Raw genomic sequence first — 20,037 nt, 5'->3', positions numbered from 1 at the left:
TTGTAGGACGTCTTTTCACATCCGTATGTACAATTTCATTGTTAGCTCTCTAAGTTCAAAGAGGTCCCTAATACCTTTTCTTACTCTCTCCCCCACTGGATTAGATAAAGTATGTTTTATTATATAACAGCATTAGACATTTTTAAACATCATCCATAATGTTATTTAAATCTTTGCTCTTCTCCCAGGTAATTGGGCCAACCATAAAAATGAATGGAAGGTTGTTTTTTTTTCTGAAGTATTGTATAGATTTTCCATTTAATTACTATTTTTTTTAACCCTCCAACACTCTAAGTTAGGGGACTGTGATTTCAAGGGTTTACTTAATTATAATAACATCAGTGACCTGGTGGGAAAGGAGCTTTCTCTTACCATTCCTTGTTACCTTGGATTAACTTCAGGCAATATTTTTGAGCTTCCCAGTCTTTATCACTGTAGTTAATAAGAGGTTCGTATATTAACTTTAACTCTGGGCTGCCCTGCGTGCACTAGATAATAGTGAAAAATCTCTTTTGAGATAATACAGGCAAAAATGTCAGATAGTTCTGGGAAGAAAGTTCACCATCTTTGTTCTGTTCTGATCAGCATTCAGCTAAAAGAGGAAGTCATTGCTCTGGACAATCAGAAGCCAAAAGCTCTTCACAGTAGTGACTCTACACTGAATTGGCCAAGGGCAGATAGAACAGGGATTAATAGAAAGTCCTTAACTGCGTCTCACAGACCCACTGCCCCAGGACAGAATGGGGGAGAACAGCTTACTTTCATTCCTTGTGAATTAGGGGTTCTCATTCACAAGTGTGAGTCAGCACAGAATATGCCGTGACTTACAGCTAATTTGATCTGAGAATGTGATTAAAGCTATGAGTTACCGTTAGTTTGTTTGTTTGTTTGGCAAAAAACACATTTAATTATTTTACATAACTAGAATTCTAGAGATGGGCCGTTTTAGGTTTGGTGCACCAGCTCAGTGGTGCCACCAAAGACCTCATTTCTTTCCCTTATTTTCCTCTGCCATCTTTTTATTTTTAATTTTTAAAAGGCTTTATTATTAGAGCAGTTTTTTATTTACAATAAAATTGCGAGGAAGGTTCAGGGAATTCCATGTACCTCTGTCGCACACATGCATAGCCTTCTCATTGTCAACACCACTCACCAACATGATTCATGATTCTTTTTTTTTTTTAACCAAGGAGGACCCTACATTGATACACCATATTGACCCACAGTCCACAGTTTACCTTTCGGTGCACTACTCTTTTATGTCAGACCACTCATGAGGTCCTACTTTCACACTGGAGGCCACATGTTAAGCCCGAGAGCACCTGTAAAACTATGCCATTGAAGGTGCCCGAGGAGGGTTAGTATGGAGGAGAAAAGACGTAGGTGGACGTCACAGCTGAATTCGGATACTTCACAAGCCTAATCTGTGTGAATCTGGGGAAGGATAAGTGAGCAGAAGCTGTAGGCAGTTGGGTTTGGGGATAGTTCACAGTCGTAAGTGAAAAAGTAAACATCTGAGAAAAGGAACTTGTTGTCTACAGGACTCCTTTCCTGTGGCCAAGCTCCATTCAGAAAGAGCGTGTGTGTGCACGACTGTTATGAGGGTTGATTTCCCTTGGCACAGGCATGCTCCACCCCCATCACCCAAATAACCTTTGTGCCCACCATGTTAGAATTTCACTTGGTGAAATATATAGTGATTTATCTAATAGCAGGAAGAAGACTTTGCCAAGAAACTTCACCAAAGGTTTGATGTGTTGTTTTCTTTGCAATGGCATCTGAAGCAGGAGTTCTTTCCTAATGGCCTCCAGCTTCATGCCTCCTAAGAAAAATTATCCTCTGTACGTACTAAGCTACAACAGAGTAAGGCAGCAGGAAAGAGCCTATCTGTGATCACTGCCTTGTGCCTCTTTACAGAAGCTTCTGTCAGAGGAGAGGTTTGTATCCATGGAAACAGACTCCGATGAGAAGCAGCTGCTCAATCAGATCCTGAACGCCGTGAAAGTGACGCCGTCCCTCCATGAAGACCTGCAGGTGGAAGTGATGAAGGTTGGTTTGATGTGGTTGCCGGTCTGCGTCATTGGCACAGGAACAAACTCTGACTCCCCCTAACCCCCCAGCTCTTACTGTTTTCTGGGAAATGCCTCTGCATATTGGTCATGCTAGCTCACCCTTTGCTTGGAATAATATATGGTTATTATCCTTGCTTATGGTCCCCCAGAGTAACCTTGATTATTGAACAGAAAGGACAACTAAGTGAAAAGGTATGATTTCAATACATCTGTAAGATTTTTGGCCCACTCACGCATGTCAAATGTTAGAAAATGTATTTATCACTTTTTGAGAGCATGTATGTGAGCAGTTCTAGCTTGAGACAGGTCCGATCATTCTGGGTATCCTGCCTGTCTATGTTAAAACAAAGCAGAGTTCTAATGCTGTTTCAACATTCACTAAGGTCTTAGAATAGTCAGTTTTTAGGGGAAGAAGACCATAATTTGGAACCATATCAGAATCACATCTTTTTTCCCCGTGCTCAAATTATATGACCTTAATCTCTCCAGCTACCATCTCTATTGGGGGGGAGGGAGGCGGTTGACATCTCTCCCTCCCCTTTCCCTTCCTTGAAAATCACCATGATTGGGAGCCCCTTACACTGACTCTGCAGTATGTCAGATCCTGGGAGTGAAGAGTGAGTTGGGCAGGAAAGGATGGAAATTTTTCCCAGAAGAGCGCCTTGGTCAGAGTAACAGCTGGAACCAACAGACTGGCTTTCAGTAATGTCTCTGCCCGTTTTCTCCCTAGAGGAATGTTTAAGAATAGCTGGTGGCATAGAATGGTTGATTTCTTCCTGGAAGTGCACTGGGGGATTTTTGTCTTGGATAAGAGATTCACTTCTCTGGGCTTCAGTTTCTCTACTCAGAAAAGAAAAGCTTGGTTTCCGTCATGGCATTTTCTTAATGCCCTGGGACTCACCCTATCCCTGTTGGTGGTTGGTTTAATATAGTGATTAATGAAGAGCTCAGACTCCAAAGCCAGCCTATCTAGGTTTGAATCCTCATTCATTTCCTAGGACAGATTCCTTAACCACTCTGGCTTGATCTTCTCATCTGTAAAATGGGGGTAATAGTAGCGCCTACCCAATAGGATTGTTGTGAGGATTAAGTAGAATGATATTTGTAAAGAACTCAGCACAGTATCTGGCATAAAGCAAGTGCTTTCAAAGTGTTAAATATTACCACTACTCTTCCTACCTTTACCTACTGCTACCGCTACCTACTGCTGCTGAGTCAGAATCTTAGTGGTGGGTCTAAGAATAATCCTGTACACAGTAAACGTTGGGAAACTCTGAGCTGGATGGCCTTGAGGAGCTTATTTGTCTTTAACTCTCTTTGCTTTGGGAATATACAGGTTTTTCCTGTCCTTTGACATATGTTTGTCAGTTGTGCAATCATAGGAACCGAAGCATAACCACCTCTAGATTTGTTTTACTTCTCTATACCCCCTTGGCCACTATTGGGGGAGACACAAGGCCAGCTGCCGTGTTAATTGTTTTTACTACTTCCAAGTCTAGTCTGCTGAGTCCTTCATCTACTATTAAGTCTCAGAGTACTGGAGGCTGAGCTCTGGTGTCATACTGATAGACATGCCTCACAGATTTCATATTATCTGGAAATTCTCCCAGGCATATAGCTTTTTGTAGAGGACAGACATGTGTATTCAAAATTAAAATGAGGAAGTACCTGTTTTTGTAGGAGCTGTGGAGAAGCAGGATGCTTCATGGTCATGTCCACAGTAACACCTGTTTTGAAAACCTGTACTTGCTTTAAAAAAATAACAGTTCAGCAGTGCCTTCTGCCAGCTTTGCTGAGTACAGGAGTTGATACATGTTAACTCTCCTGGAAATCCTGGAAAGCCATCTTAATGGACTTTTTAATGACATCACAATAGACCGTGGTACTTGTAATTAATGTCTGGAAAGAAATCAGACATTGTCAGAAAAGAAAAACAACAAGCTGGATTGACATTCTTTACAAGTAGATTTCCAAAATGCCTAGAAAGATAAGGGCTTTTGTTGCATGCTATTATTTTTAGCTAGTTCAACATTAGAATTGGGAAAAATGTATTTTTTATTTCACTCTAGCTGGTACACAATACTATGTTAGTTATCTTAGTTTCAGGTGTACAACATAGTGATTAGACATTTTTATACCCTGCAAGGTGATCTCCCCACTAATCCTAGTACTCATCTGTCACTGTGCAATCTAATCACCATATTATTGACTATATTCCCTTTCACCTTTTTCACCCATTTCCCCACTCCCTTCCCTATGGCAACCATCAGTTAGGTCTATGGTTCTATGAGTCTGTTTCTATTTTGTTTTATTTTTTGTTTATTTTGATTCCATATATAAGTAAAATCATACAGTATTTGTCTTTGTCTGATTTATTTCACTTTGCATAAAACACTCTGGGACCATCCATGTTGTTGCAAATGGCAAGATTTCATTCTCTTTTTCTGGCTGTGTAATAGTCTATTGTGTGTGTATATATACCACATCTTGATCCATTCGTCTATCAGTGGACACCTGCGTTGCTTCCATATCTTGGCCGTTGTAAATAATGCTGCAGTGAACACAGGAGTGCATAGATCTTTTCAAATTAGTGTTTTCATTATCTTTGGATAAATACTCAAAAGTGGAATTGCTGGGTCAGATAGTAGATCTGTTGGGACGTTCCCCCGCTTCTTTCTGATGGATAACCTTTAGTGAGGTTATTACTGATACAGCTGGCTGAGTCTTCAAAGACTACAGGGAATTACGGCTGGCGTTCTGCCTCTGTAAGCATGTCAGAGATGAGAGCATGCTATCTGGGAAGGGCAGGTGAGCTTTGTAGATAAGGCAAGATATGATATGGAATACTGAGAAAGCATTTGATGAATGTTTTGTTACTGGAAATCTTATTTTATGTGCATCTTTGGGTAATAGAAGTTAATATTGGTGGAAGGCTTTACAATTTTCAAAGGAGAAATGACAGGAGCTGATTATTTAGCATTTATTATGCATCAGAAACTCTGCTAAGTACTTGACATTCATACTCAGATCACACACCTAGTTAAACGATGGGGCCAGTACTTGAACTGTAATTCAGCCTGAGGTCAAGCCTGTGTTCTTAAAGAGTGGGTTACATTGCCTCCTTGCTCTATCTGCAAGACATTTTAAAGTTGATTGAATAGAAAAGTTATGTCACAGACTAACAAGGGGCAAAGCTAGAGTGACTTGAAGTCCTGTGTGTTTTCTGTACCCTCCCATGACATTATAACATTGTATTTATTTACTAGTTCAATTAGCTAGATTCAAATGTGAAGAAAGGATCATAGTAATTTTCCCACCAAAGTAGCTGATGGTTCTGTTTGTGTGTGCGCGCGAGCACGCGGGAGGAAGCGGGAGGGGAGGAGATAAGAGAGGGGAGGGGAGAGGAGAAATTGAGATTATAAGTTAGGGGAAGGAAAAGAAAATGTCATTTACCATTGACATGTTTTCATATTTTGTACCAAAACCAACCAGATGTCTACAGAAAATATAAAGGTGAATGATTCATGGGGGAAAAGCTTACTATCTGTAGAACCGGTAGAGCTAAGCTTTAGGTTGTCCATGTAGAACTCTGGTCTTACAGTGGAGGGGAGAGAGTACTTTTAAATTATACCAGCTTTGCAGTCCATGCCTTGGTCTGGGAGTAAGAAAGAAGCCAAATGGAAGGAACATTTCTACATCCCTTCTCAATAATATTTTAATGGCAGAATCTCATATTTTGGCCTTTTAACTCTGGGCATTGGTCTTCTAGAGTGTCTTAGGGGAGGAATGATCATTAGCCAAGTTTGAGGGTGAAAAATGACTAAATTGTCTTGCCTTCTCATAACAAGGAGAAATCCATTCTTAGTCTAAAACTAAGTCTGTTGAGACACGTTAAAGATTTGCAGCAATCTCTAGTATTAAGGAACAATCCAGTGTTTGATGAAAAATGTTTAATTTAAAATGTGCAATTGTTAGAGGTTGATCTGTCATGATTACAAACACATTTCTTTGGTTATTGCAGAAGTATCTAAAATAGGTGGTTTTGCTAAGAAAATGGTTCCCCAACAGCCCTCCCTCTTCCTGCTCCGAAAATTGAAGATAGTGTTTTCTACTTTGTATGCGCATTGATAAAATTCATACTATTTTCCCCCAAGCTTCTCTACCCCTTAGTGTGACTGCATTAGACAGGTAATAAAAATATATGGAAAAGAAGAAAATATTGAAAACTTAGAAATGTGGTTTTCCTTTAAGTAATTTATGCATTACTTTTTGAGATAAAAGTATTTTCACATTATCTATTCTTTTTTTTATGCACCACCATTTCCAAGGCCATAGCACTTGAATATATTTGCGAATTATTCTAAGTGTTTTAAAACTTTACACCCATGGTGTTTGTTAAGCAAGCAGAGATGCAGAGGCTCCTATATTTACTGGGAATGTGTTAGAGTTCCTAGTAGAGTGGGGAAGATCCTCCAATTTTTTCAATCCTGTTGTCAATAAATATCTGTTGCTTCCTCTGTGCTAGGCGGGGATGATCCCATGGCAATGAAAATGAAACTGAAATGAAACAAAAACAGTCTTTGTCCGAAGGCCATTGATAAAGAAATCAATGAAATGCATAAAAACACATAAACTGTGATAAAAACAATGAATGAACAATCTAGGAAAACTAAAAGTGTATTTATAGTAAGGTCTGAGGGTGGGCAGATGAGAAGAACAGAGAAGTTTCTTCTTAAGAGGTAATATTTAAAGCAAATAGATCCAAAGTATTAGAAAGGATCAAGCAAGAAGATTGGGATTGGAGAAAGTGAAGAAAGAATTACTGTATTAGTTGGGATTTATTTCCTTGAAAACAAGGCAGAAGTTTATTTTTCTCTTGCATAAATTTAGGTTAGTATTGGCTGAACCACATTATCAGACATGTTTGTTTCTTGGATTTTGTTTCCCCACCTCATTGTCCATGATGGCCCCCCCGCCCCCCATCCTCAGTCATCACGTCTACATTCTTGCCAATTGGCAGAAGGAAGGATAGGCAAGACACTTCTGCTCACATCCCATTGGCCAGACTTGGTCACATGACAACACTCGGTTGTAAGGAAGGCTGGGAAGTGTAGTCTTTATTTTGGGCAGCATGTGCCCAGAGTTCTAAACTTCAAGAAGAAGAGGATAGTGCTGAGAGAGAACTGGCAGTCTGCCACACTCACTTATCACATGAGAATCACAGTCTGGTTTATTTTTCCCCAGCAAGAGGCAGCTGACACATCTCCTCTGCCATCCCCTGCCCTTCTTTTTTACTGCACTTTCCTCAGGAGAAAAGAATTGTAATGCATTCAGAGAGGTGTGAGGTTAGCTGGGACCTAGTGGACTACAGTGGCCTATTCAGGGGGAACGTCATGATATAATCTGACTAGTTAGTTCTAAACTCTCGATTCAGGCATGACTACAGAATCTCACTAGGTACTAAGTGAAAACTAATTACATACTGTCAGTATTGTTTGCGTCCCTTTGGTGCCTGGCAGAGCATCTGGCATATGGCTTACAAGTTTCTTGTTACTTCAGTTATTGACTAATGGAGAGGAGAAGGAAACACCTGTGATACTTTTCAGTGGCCACCAGGATAAAAGGAAACAAAAAACTCAAGTTGTGATTATAGATAAATATCTGTGTGAGTTCCAAACTGAGAACAACATGGATTTGGACTTTAGAATTGAAGTAACCTCAAACATCATCAGATCCTTCTTTTTATAGGAAAATTGAGGTTGGAATGGTTCAGTTATTTGGTGGGACTTACACAGTTGTTGGTAGCAGAATTGCTTTTTCTACCATTTAAATATTTCTGGAGAGGCTTTGTGGCAACCCTAGGAGTTGATCTGGTCTTTGGATGTGTGGTATTGGATAGGTGAAGAAGAAAACTTTCTAGACTTGTGTTTGAGTTAACTGCAAAGTCAGTGTGAGTAATATGACTTCTGAAAAATAATGAAACGTAATGAGAAAGAAGAAATGTCCTACAGTTTAGATAGGAATTAACTGAGACACCTTTACGTGGACAAGTGTGTCTGCAAGAGTAGCAGAATGGCATGAATTAACTGTCCTAACAATCATTACACTCTGTCATTTTAGAATTTCTGCTTTTCAAAATATTTGGTGGCAGAGTGGTAAAAACAGAGCTTCTGGAGCTAGAATGCTTGGTGAACATAGGAAAGTTTTTAAATTTATCTGTGCCTTTATGTTCTAAGCTGTAGAATGTAAATGATAATGATGTAAACATCCTAGAGAAAGACAGGTGGTGTCTCAGTATTCAGGGCGTTGTCACTGAACTTTCTGCCTTAGTTTCTGCTGAATTTGACCAAGTAAAAAAAAAGAACCAGAATGTTTCTAAAGAGAAGAAATTATGGGATTACTTTGCATTTTAGGAAGTTTCTAGCCAATATATGTGAGGGACCAGAAGGAGATATGCATTAAGTAGCAAAGCTAAGGTATCAGCCAGAACTAGAGCTTGGGTCTGAAGTGCACTTGGCACTGAGGATTTCAAGAGTCTGCTCTCTCCTTGTTCCAGGAAAGACAGGGCCTTCTGTGGGCTGGACTCCTATCCTTAGATACCTCTTTGAGCTCTGGTAGATTATTTTGTTTGGTTTGACTTACAAATATCATTTGGTATTTGGAAAAATGAAACTACAATCACCTCAAGAAGCACTCATATATAAATAAAAATTATTTGAATAGTTTAAGAAAGAGGAAAAGAAGAATTCCTTGCTCATTCAGTGTGCCCCCATGCCCTCGATGTGCCTTTGGGTAGCTTGTCTCCCCCAAATCAACTTGCTTCTTGACTATTTCCCCAAGTTTAATTTGCTAATTATATGTTACAACAAATTAAATTAAGACTTTCATGAAAAGATAAAAACAGCATTACAACTGGTGTGCTATGTGTTGGACCCTGATAAACTTTCCCAGAATACAGTATATTTTTCCAATCATAATGCTCATAGCACCTTATTATAACTCCTTATCTTATGACTGTCTTCAAAACCAGATGTTAGCCCTGCAAGATAGGGGATAAGGGTGTCTTTTTTGTTCACTGTATGCCCAACACCTCATGCTAAATCTGCCCCCTGGTAACACCTCAATAAATATTTGTTGCATAAATGAAGGGGAGCCGGAGGAGTGCAGCACACAAGTAGATATAAAGTAGACATGCAGTTGCTGTCTCGGGAAAATGGTCCTTTAGCAGAAACGAAGTCTTTGAAACATAAATCTTAGGCAAGTTACCATTTACTATGTTAAGTGCCAAAGACAGGTTCAGAGCAGAACAGATGTCAGGCAGGGAGAATGTTCCGTAAGTCTCATGGGAGATGCCCTGTGGGGAGCAGAGGTGGTTTTCTCAGTCTCCAGAGTGAGGTCCTGCCAGATGGCTGTACATCTGAGAGGAGGCTTACTAAATTCCGGTTGCCCTCACCAGGTCACCTAACACTTCAGTACGTGATTGCAAAATTTGCCTTTAGCCATTTATACCACCTGGATGTGACATTCAGATTCCCAGGACAGTTTTCTTCTATACAGCTGGGCTGTCTTATCACATTGTCTACACATTTTCCAATAATGGATAAGCACATAGGTGCGCAATCTCACTGACCACTGACACTCTCGGAGGTTGATTCTCCTGTGGACAGTGCATAGGAGGGATTGAGCCTGGGCCAGGACTCACCATGCCTCCCAGGGCCAGGCAAGGTGCTGTAAACAGGTGGGCTTCAGAAAGTCAGACCTTACCACTAGGAAGCTTATGAATCTGATGTGGGTGAAGAGGACACACAGATTTAAATTATATCTAAACGGCTCCAAATAAATTCTGTAGAAAAAAGCCTTTTTCATTTTCTGCCAGTTCTGTGATTGTCACGTCTGTAGCAGTGTTGCCTGTATTAAGCATTTTGAACAAGGGATATCACTGTTCTTCAAAATATGTTACTTTATTAATATCTAATATCAAGCTTTGGGAATGGAGGAAGCAGGAGAGATTTTAGCAGACTGATCAGACATGAGGGAGTATGTGGGGAGAACAGTGATACCCAGGTTTTAAATACAGAGATGTTTGCCTTCTACGAAGTCCCTGCATCCCTTTGCCAAATGCACCCCAGTCAGTCCATATCCATTGGAATGACTGCAATCTGTCTTTAACTTCACTGACATCTTATTAAGTGTCTGCTTTATCACTTCAATTTCCCATTTGTCTTAGTACAATTAGTTTGGCCTGACCAACCCTAAAATAATACATGCAGAACATTTAACATAGGGCATTTAAAGTGAAGTACAATAAGGTTCCAACCTACTTTCTAGCATCATCTCTTGCCTCTACCTTCATACTTCCATGCCCTTACTCATGGCATTTTCTCTGCTTGGCACACATCTCTCTCCCTGTTCTCTCCTGCATCAGTGCTTTGCTCATATGTCATCTCATCTGCAAAGTCTCTCTTCTCCAGTCATGATGTCTTCTAACCTTCAGAGTTAATGTATACAGTAGTCACCACCACCACGTGTATGTGGGAGATACATGTCAAGGCCCTTGCGGATGCCTGAAACCTTGGGTAGTACCGAGCCCACTATCTGCTATGTTTCTTTCCTATACCTGAACACCTTTTCACTTAAATGAAGCATTTTACGGCCTCTTTGGCATCTCTGAATTGCCAGATCCTTTTCACTTGTGCCAGTTCTTAAAATAGATCAGCTTTCCTTTCTCCTTTCCAGGCTATTTTTTTGAATCTGGGGTTTCTGTACACATTTTAAATTGCAGAGTTGATTGGGAATTTTATAGCCTTTATAATGATTTTTCCCCTTTTCATGGAAGACTGAGCCTTTCTTCATTTAAATTCTTACCCAAGGATATTTTATCATTGATTTTTAGAGAGAGAGGAAGGGAGAGTAGGCAGGATGGAGAGAGAGAGAGAGAGAGAGAGAGAGAGAGAGAGAGAGAGAGAGGAACATCAATATGAGAGAGACACATTATTGGTTGCCTCCCGCACACATGCTTTCAGACCAGGGCCAGGGATTAACCTGCAACCCAGGTAGGTGCCCTTGACTGGAATTGAACCCATGATCTTTGGTGCACAGGCCAATGCTGTAACCACTGACTCACACCAGCCAGAGCTTAAGCCTTTTTTTTCCTATCCTCTTAGATCATTTATAGAGGCTGTGCCATCCAGCTAGATTGCAAGTCGCTGCCTATCTATCACTCAAGTTCCTGCTGTTCAGCGATAATGTAGTCAGTATGCTTTCGTGACCCCGTGAGGGCTGTATTTTTAATGGAGTTGCCCTCGATATTTAGATGTTCCTGTTTTTCTCGAGGCCAACATGCTCAGAATGTGAATTTAAAAATTTTGCTCTCTCATGATGCAGTGGAAGTCAGACACTTTAAATTAATTTGCTGTGGCTCTAAGTATCCTTTCACTCACTCTGTGTTTTAATTTGGTGAGTTAATGCTTGCTAGGCACTGGGCATAGCAACTGTTTCTCCACTTAGCACTTTTTGGGTGAGTCAGTTCTGTCTGCCTCATCATCCTTGCTAGACACTCATGTCCTTTATATATCTTGTGAGCCATGGGGGACCAGGGCACTGTCAGAGTTATAATTAAAACCTGCTGTGCTGCCAACACAGCAGACTGTGTGCGAGTTTAAGGAGCTGCCTTCCTTACTGTGCTTCACTTTCCCTTCATTATTGTCTGTTGTGCTTAGCTTTTGTGTATGGCTCAGTGAGTCCTTTGGTATTGGTGGCTAGGCATTAGGTGGGGAAAGCCTTTCTTCAAAGATGTTTTGAATAAAACCAGCAATGGGTGGGTACAGGGAGCCTGTCTGCTGCAGACTCAGGCTGCAAGACCTCCCTGTGCCTTCCCTGGCTTCCCTGGGCAGAGGGAGTCGAGCTTCCCCTGTTACCGTGGGAGACTCGTGATTACCAAATCCCGCCACCAGTACCCTTCGTGAAGACTCTCAAAGGCGCTGCTCCCACTGCCTCCAACCACTGCCGCCAGAACGCAGCTCTTGCTCACAGAGAGCTGGGGTGGGCTTTTGAACATTTCTTTTCAAACCTACTTTTGTATGAATGTACACAGGATGGAAGGCAGAATGTCGGTCGTCAGTCCTGTAAGAAACTATACGTGGGGTAAACAGGTTTCATAAATGTCCAGTTGTCAGTCTTTATCATGAATACCTAAAAAACCAATGCCCAGGTGGACCAGTACTCTCCTTCACAGGCCACCACCTCCACCGGCCATCCATTTTCTCATACCTTCTTCCCACCTGCTGTAAACATGAGAGGGAGGGGGACACAAGAAAAGGAAGCTGTGCAAAGTAGCAGAACGCTTAAGTAGGAAAGCATCATATGAGAAAGCCTGAGGGCTTTCGGGTGCTCAATGGATATAATAGTCTAATGGGAAGATCATAAATAAGTAAATGCATCATTCATGTATGAGACTGGTACGTGCTCTGAAGTAAACGAGCGGAAGTGTCACAGAGGTTGAATTGAGACCTGAAAGAACCAGCTACATGAGTGACATGAGGAACAAGCATAGGAGGAGCCAAGGACAGGAGGGTTTCAGGACAGGAGGGTTACAGAGGTATTAGATATGTCCTCTCCCCAGGCCAGATAGATCCTGGTGACTGCTGCCCACAGCTTTCTTGCACACCAAACACCAACCCCCCTCAAAGATAGCCCTTATATTACAGAAAGCCTTTTTCCATGAGGCCATAAAGCAGTTGCTCCATTATCCCTCTCTTCCAGCCGGCATAGCATTGAGATGATTTTTATCAGGAGTCGACGCTTGGGTATCAGGCATCTTAAGGATTAAAAGACTGAGGAGCAGAACCACAATGAACTTATCTAACCTCGTGACTAGAATTGGCAAAAATCCCCTTTTCCTTTTTAAATTGCACACGTAATTGCTTTCTCCGAAGGAGTGACTGCATCTAGGACTGGCCTGGCTGGTGACTCAGAATGAGAGCTTAGGAAAGGCCTTGTCCCATCTGACAATCGTGCTTTGGGTGTGCTGCTGAGGTGTGTATGCTGTATCAGGTGACTGTGCTAGGCTTCAATGCTCGTCCATGAATTGGGCTACATTCTCCGGAGGCTGCTACTGACAGGACCAGGTGCAAGCAGGGCCCCGCTGTTGTGTTTGCGAGCAAGGAGCAGACACCAGCACTTTTATGTCTGAGGCTACCAGCCTGCAAAGTTGCAGCGTCAGGAGCCAAATGGACAGGGGAGAGTCTGGCGTCTTATCTCCAAAATTAGAAGCAATTCTTAAAATGCCACAGGCTTTTATTGATCTGTTCCCTAATAGCCCTACAAGTAGAGAGTGAGATTTTTAATGGTCGCTAACGATCTTGCAAATGTCATCGACTCCCTGTCTATATATCTTGGAGAATAAGGGGAACACAGGACTAACATGGGGCGGGAGAAGGAAAGTGACCATGCAACAATTTCTAATCCCATGTGGATTTGGGAGCGGACAGGAGCAGGAAAGTTGAGTGATGCTTGGAAAAGAAGTGGAGACAGTATTGCCAAGGGGTTCAGGGCATCGAGTCAGATTACTTGGGTTGAAATCTCAGCTCCACAACTTATTTCCTGAGTGATCTTGGGCATCTTATCCAGTTGTTCTGAGCATCAGTTTCCTTATCAGTAAAATAAAGACAATCATAATGACAATTACTAAAAAAGCAATCTAGATCATATACACACAGTGCCTAGCATGAAGCCTGGCCATTTAGTTTCCTTATCAGATACTGGTAGACTTCCTGGAGGTGTTGAGGAATGCCTTACAGCGGTCCTTCCCTGGGGGTGAGGGTAGCATCCTTTATTTTTAAAAGTGTTCATCTCTATTTTATTGGGCAATGTGCGGCCACCAATTAGAGAACAGTGAGTGAAATAGCAACACATTCGATAAAGCAAAGAACAAAGGAGTCATCAAGAGGACTGCACAAAAGCCATATGGAATACAAATCACTTTCTAGGTTTTTAACCCCCTCTCTCTTCCTTTCTCCCCCACCTCCTGGTTGGTAAAGGTTTTACTCTGCATAACCTACACCCCGACATTTGACCTGAACGGGAGTGCAGTGCTGAAGATCGCAGAGGTGAGTGCCCGCTGCTGCCCCCGCCCTCGGTGCTGCTTGCGCTTGTGCTGCTTGCTCACAGCTGCTTCACCCCAGTTGGCATCCATACCGGGGGTAGAGCAGAGCCCAGCAGTTGGGCGAGGCCTTCTCTTGTCATGACCCTGGGGAATTTCCACTAAGGGTTGGATCTGTGAGAAGTGGGCTCGGTGGTCCATCGTCCTAAGTCATGGTGCTTTGCATGCTTCGGTTTGCTTAACTTGCGTCTGTAACCATAGAAATAACAGTACTGGCTCTCCCTACCTTACCTCACTCAGAATGCGTTCTTAGTCTGTTTTTCCTAACCTCAATCAAAAAGCATTTGAGTTTTCTTCAAACGTTTTTTAAGAAACCAGGTATTTGACTTAGAGAGATGTTTATTGATTAAATTCCATTCCTGTCTCCTAATCCCCGATGAGTGTATTTGTAGCTGTCGCTGGAAAGCCTTCTCTTTTCTGTCTGTGTTGATCTGTGCTGTGTGGCCTGGAGCAATCAGTACCTCCCAGCGCTCCCCCGAGTGTGTCCTGCAGAAAACTTGGCTTTCTGACTGTCTGGCATAAACTGTGGTTTTTGGAGACCTCATCATTCCAGAGCTGTTCTTTAATACGCTTAGAATAATTTTCTTTCCATTTCCTGAAAAGAGTATCTTCAGGATTTGTATGTTTTGACAAGCATGCACCTTCAGACCTTAATGAGGCATTGATATTCTGAATTCTTAAATTACGGAGGAAAAGAAAACCTATTAGTGCGCATGGGTTTTTGTTTTTACAATAATGCTTACCATTTATTGGGTATACCAGGTAGGTGCTAAATACTTTGGGCATGTTTTCTTTTTTTCATCATTTTTCTCATCATTATTGAGGTATAGTTGACAAATAAATGTATATATTTAAGCTATACAACTCGGTGTTTTGATATATGTATATATTGTGGAATAATCACTACAATCAATTAATTAACATATCCATCACCTCACCTAGGTAACATTGTCATGGGTAGTATTTATATTGGCCGATTCATGGGCTTTTACAGTATTGTGTGCCATTAAAGGGTGAAAATTAAGAGAAAATTATTTTGAGCACACAGGACATTTTTGTGAGTCTATCAAAATAAAAAGAAGCAGATAATTAGCTGACTTCTCACTACAATATAAATCAGTTCTCAAATGTGTAGTTATATTGTTGGAAAGAACACTTTTCTTTCACACATTTATATGTTTTACTCCATATAGGTAAAGAAAGGGAATAGCTGTCAGAATTTTTTTAATGAATTTTGAGAGTTCCTGTGAGTACTCATTCTTGGCAGGTTCGTTTTTTTTCTATTGTGGTGAGAACACTTAGGATGAGATCTGCCCTCTTAACATAGTCTGAAGTGTACAATACAGTAATGTTAACTATAAGCACAATGACCTAGAGCAGATCTCCACAACTTATTCATCTTCTATAACTGAAACTTTATACACATTGAATAGTACTTCCTCTGTATTTCTCCCTCCTTCTGGCCCTTAGCAAGAACGACTACTCTGTTTTTCAGAATTTGTCTATTTTAGATTCCCCATTACTTTTATTTATTTTGGATATCTGTTTATTGTTTTTGAATTGTAACAGAACCTAAAGAAATCTCCTAGTGAATATGCATGTTAACATCTAATGATAGCCTCTTTACAAAAGGTTTATAATTTATATTATGTAGAATATTTGATTTAACCAAAAGCTACTACAAAATCTAATCCTTACAGCTATCGCTTTATTTTTTAATATTTTTTATTGTTGATGGTATTACAGATGTCTCCCATTTGCCCCCCATTAACTCCCCTCCTCTCAGCTCCTACCCACCCATCCCCAGGTCTTTACCACCCTATTGACTGTGTCCATGGGCTATGCATATAGGTATATAAGTTCTTTGGCTTATCTCTTTTTTTACTTTTAAAATGACAACTGTAGTGTTTTTGATGGTTTGTTTGTTTTTTTGTGGGGTTCTTTTGGTTTTTGTTTTTATCAGAGCAAGAAGCAGGGCTGGCATGTGGGAGGCAGGGCGGGAAGGGAAATGCAGCAGTCACTGTGAAGCCGGCCCTTGGGAGCTGTGGGGGCACAGGTTGTTGCAGCACCCTACGTTGTGAGATGGCCATCAGGCAGCCCAGGCTGAGAGGAGGAGGAGGTTGTCTTTATCCTCCTCGCAGGAACCAGTTTTCGAATAAGAACCTGAAAGTTGGGATGCAGTTCCTGAAGAGTGGACAGGCACTGCCCTGGACCACCCAAGTCAAGCGTGTTCACTGAGGGCGTCTGGAAGCAGAGTAAAGACTCGGCAGGCCTGTCCAGAACAGTGAGGCAGCAGGGCATGGTGCTCCCCACCAAATCCTGTAAAGGAACCTGTTTTTGAAGAAAATCTCAGCCTGAGAGATGTAAAGGTAAAGGCCTCGAGCTGGGAGGTAGAAACAGGGCTCCAGAGTCCCATGTTTAGATGTCGGTCCAGCTCTGCCACCCCCAGCGTGTTGCCTTGGATACCGCCCTGGCTTCGGGCTGCTTCTCTGTAAAAGGAATGCTAACAGTGTGGTTGTGCTGATTGGACAAGAGAAGTAGAATCCACATAAATAGCTTTCCGTGCAGGTCCGGCCGCATAGTAAATGCTTGGTCAGTGTCGTTATGGAACTTCACATGGACAGTGGTGTCGAGGTTACCCCTAAACAACATGGCCGATACCCTGAAAGGATGGGTCAGCGAAGGGCCAGCTTCCTGAGAGAACTGTAACAAGCTTACTCGAGTCCCCTCTTGTCCTGCCTGCAGCCCACCGAGATTTCCTAGCTGGACAAGAGTTCCCAGTCAGTGTGCAGATAATGAAGCAGGGGCAGACCATCGCGGAGAAACCTGCTACTCCCATGCTAGCTTTGACTTGTTGCTCCTAATAAAGACCTGGAGCTCTATTCCTTGGAATGAAGAAGAACTTGGTGAAGTTCTTAAAAATAAACTGTTCATCTGTTTGATAGCGGCGGCCTTCCCCCTTGCAGGCCTGCAGGAGATTCCTCCACCCCCTGTGGTGGGACCCAGGTATAGGCTGCCTCTTCTCCAGGCCTCTCAGATCCACCACTCTGCTCCCGTGACTGGACAATCTGGAAGACTCTCCAGCAAGGCAGGGGTAGGGACTGCTTCGTCATGGCCCAAGAGTCACCACTTCAAAGCACCTTTGCTAAGTGTGCAGCATGGCCCTTCTGGACCTGGCATGGACACCAGCTTCAGAAGAGGAGGAATCCAGCTCTCCTGCCTGGCCAGCCCATGGGTCAGGACATTTCCACATCAGTCTGCTGAGGGAGGCCGAGTGACCCATGAGACAACGAGCATACAGGGTCAGGGGTCACTCCGATCAAAAAGCCACCAAGAGAAACACCCTGGATAGTACTCCTCCTGCTAAGAAGAATAGTGGACCTTTATTCATGGCTGCGACTCAGAATAGTTCTAGGCGTAGCTATAGTTCTTGGTTCTCTGTGGCCATTCCCTCTAAGAGTCAGTAATTCGGAGGAGGCTTGAAAACATAACATCACTCGCGGTAAGAGACAAGTATATGCACTCCAAGACAGTGTTCTGTCTACACCTACTACATATTTAGCATTTACTCTCTGCCAGGCACTGTTCTAAGAACTTTACCTACATTAAATCATATAATCCATATAACAATACTGCAAAGCAGGATAAGGAAAGTGACACGGAGAGAGGTTCACTATCTTTCCCAAAGTCACACCGTTAGGAAGTGGTAGCACCAGGATGCAAGCGGATGTGACTGAGCTTTCAGCCTATACCCTGTGCAGCACGTGCTATCATCAGCTCACCTGTAGCAGACCCACTCATAGGAGCCCTTATGCTGCCCCTGTGTAAATGGTGGTAACCCACAAAGGGGCCACCTCTCCCCCATCCCAAACCCTGCTCAGGCATGAATACCCTGCAGGCACAATGTTGAAATTAAACTACGCCTGCCTTTTATCTTTGATATATATCTTTTTAAGAGAGTAGTTTACATCAGTTCACAGTTGATAATGAGTAAAGATCAGAACAAGAGATGGGCTTACCAAAGGTTCCTCTAGGTTCCTATAGAAGGTCGACTATTTTCAGTAGTTACTTGATTAAACTTTGACTTCTCCTCTTTACTTAGCACAAATAAGATGCCTCGGGTTGCCCTGGAATTCTGAGTAGTGTTTTGGTCTTAGGCATGCAAACTTGTGAAAGCTTCCTCCCCCTCCCACCGAAGTCAGGTTGAGAATCACTGCTCTGCTAGTTACTATTCCCTCCGGCCAAGCTTTGTCATAAAACCACGTGGAAATGTGCTGTTGTGGTCTAAAGCCTCAAGCGTGTCCCACCCACCAAATGCATGGGCAGTTCCTCCGGCCCCGACCCAGAGCAAGGAATAAGAATCTGCCTTCTTATAAGATACTCCGATGAATCATGCATATTAAAGTGAGATCTAAAGGTCATGTTCTGCCGGGTTTATAGACCTAAAACCCCAGTGACAGCTGCCGTGCCTCTGCTTGGCTAATGGGACCACCCCACCAAGTATGGAGTCCCACCCAGCAGCAGCATCCTCTCGATGGTGATCCCCCCAATCGTACAAGCTTTGATTCTTCTAATCACCCTTGTCTTTCATCTTCTCCTGCCACATCAACTCCACATTTTCTTCTTCCCATTGGGCAGCGCTTGATATATATTAAATGTATTTCTTTTTACTTTATTCATTGAGTATAGAGAAAGAGAGAGAGACATCAAGTTGTTCTTCTACTTATTTATGCATTCATTGGTTGCGTCTTGTACATGCCCTGACCAGAGACTGAATCTCCAACCTTGGCATATCAGGATGACGCTCTAATCAACTGAGCTACCCAACTAGGTAGGGCTCAAACGTATTTCCTAAATGCTTTAACAGTTGAATCTGCTACAGAGCTATCCCACTGTTCCATCTTAATATGTGTTTTCACTATTACGAGCAGGGTCAGCCTTTAAAAAAGAAGGGAAATGCCCCCTCACTCAATCCATATTTAGGTAACTTGGCATCAAAAGAGCACAGAGTAGATCTATTTATAGGAAAACATAGCAACAACTTATAAATGTAAGTATATGGATCCGTAGTTATAAATAATAGATTATCAAATGAATAATGTATAGGTAATTTAAGAAAAGATAATAGTAGAATCATCTGGAATCAGATACATGACCTAAGAATAAACATCTTTCTTAAAGGCCTTCATTTTATGGGTGTGTGTTTTGTTTTGTTTTTAATTTGCAAAATAGCTTACAGTCTTTTGGTTTTCACCGGAGTAGTCATTTAAGAAATGCTTTTTCATCACCAAAATGTGGGAATGACAAAACAGACCAACTAGTACACCGCCACTCACACAAAAATAATAGTGCTCTGTAGACTTACTGATACCCAATGATTCTGTAAGCTCTCAAGTGCTTTTCACCTGCTAACTTAGCCTTTGAAAATCTGCATCTCTATTTTCAAAGCAGGACATTTCAGCCTAAAACTACCACTTAGCTCCAGTAAGCTTTCTTGGTTGTATCTGAACTTTCCATAAAGATAAGTCTTGCCCAGCTGGCGTGACTCAGTGGTTGAGCGTCAACCTATGAATCAGGAGCTCACGGTTCTATTCCCTGTCAGGGCACAGGCCCAGGTTGCAGGCTTGATCCCTAGTGTGGGGTGTGCAGGAGGCAGCCAATCAATGATCCTCTCATTAATGATATTTCTCTCTCTCCCTTCCTCTCTGAAATCAATGAAAATACACTTTAAAAAATAAACATAGCATGCAGACACGTGTACACACACAAGAACACATGGAACACGACCCGTCATTGAAAATCCTC

At 42.1% G+C, this 20,037-nt stretch overlaps 1 protein-coding gene across 1 annotated transcript in view; it reads left to right on the top strand.

Annotated features, from left to right (window-relative positions):
- The window catches only part of ARFGEF3 (ARFGEF family member 3), a 127,273-nt gene that overhangs the window by 36,100 nt on the left and 71,136 nt on the right, over positions 1 to 20,037 (top strand). The window contains exons 4-5 of the mRNA XM_006776223.2: positions 1,918 to 2,049; positions 14,111 to 14,179. Coding sequence (XP_006776286.1) covers positions 1,918 to 2,049; positions 14,111 to 14,179 — 201 coding nt within the window. The remainder of the gene's footprint in view (positions 1 to 1,917; positions 2,050 to 14,110; positions 14,180 to 20,037) is intronic.

The sequence above is a fragment of the Myotis davidii genome, unplaced genomic scaffold (genome assembly GCF_000327345.1).
Source record: "Myotis davidii unplaced genomic scaffold, ASM32734v1 scaffold266, whole genome shotgun sequence".
NCBI lineage: Eukaryota > Metazoa > Chordata > Mammalia > Chiroptera > Vespertilionidae > Myotis > Myotis davidii.
The sequence above is the reverse complement of the archived record's forward strand: the minus strand, read 5'-3'. Positions and strand labels throughout refer to the sequence as shown.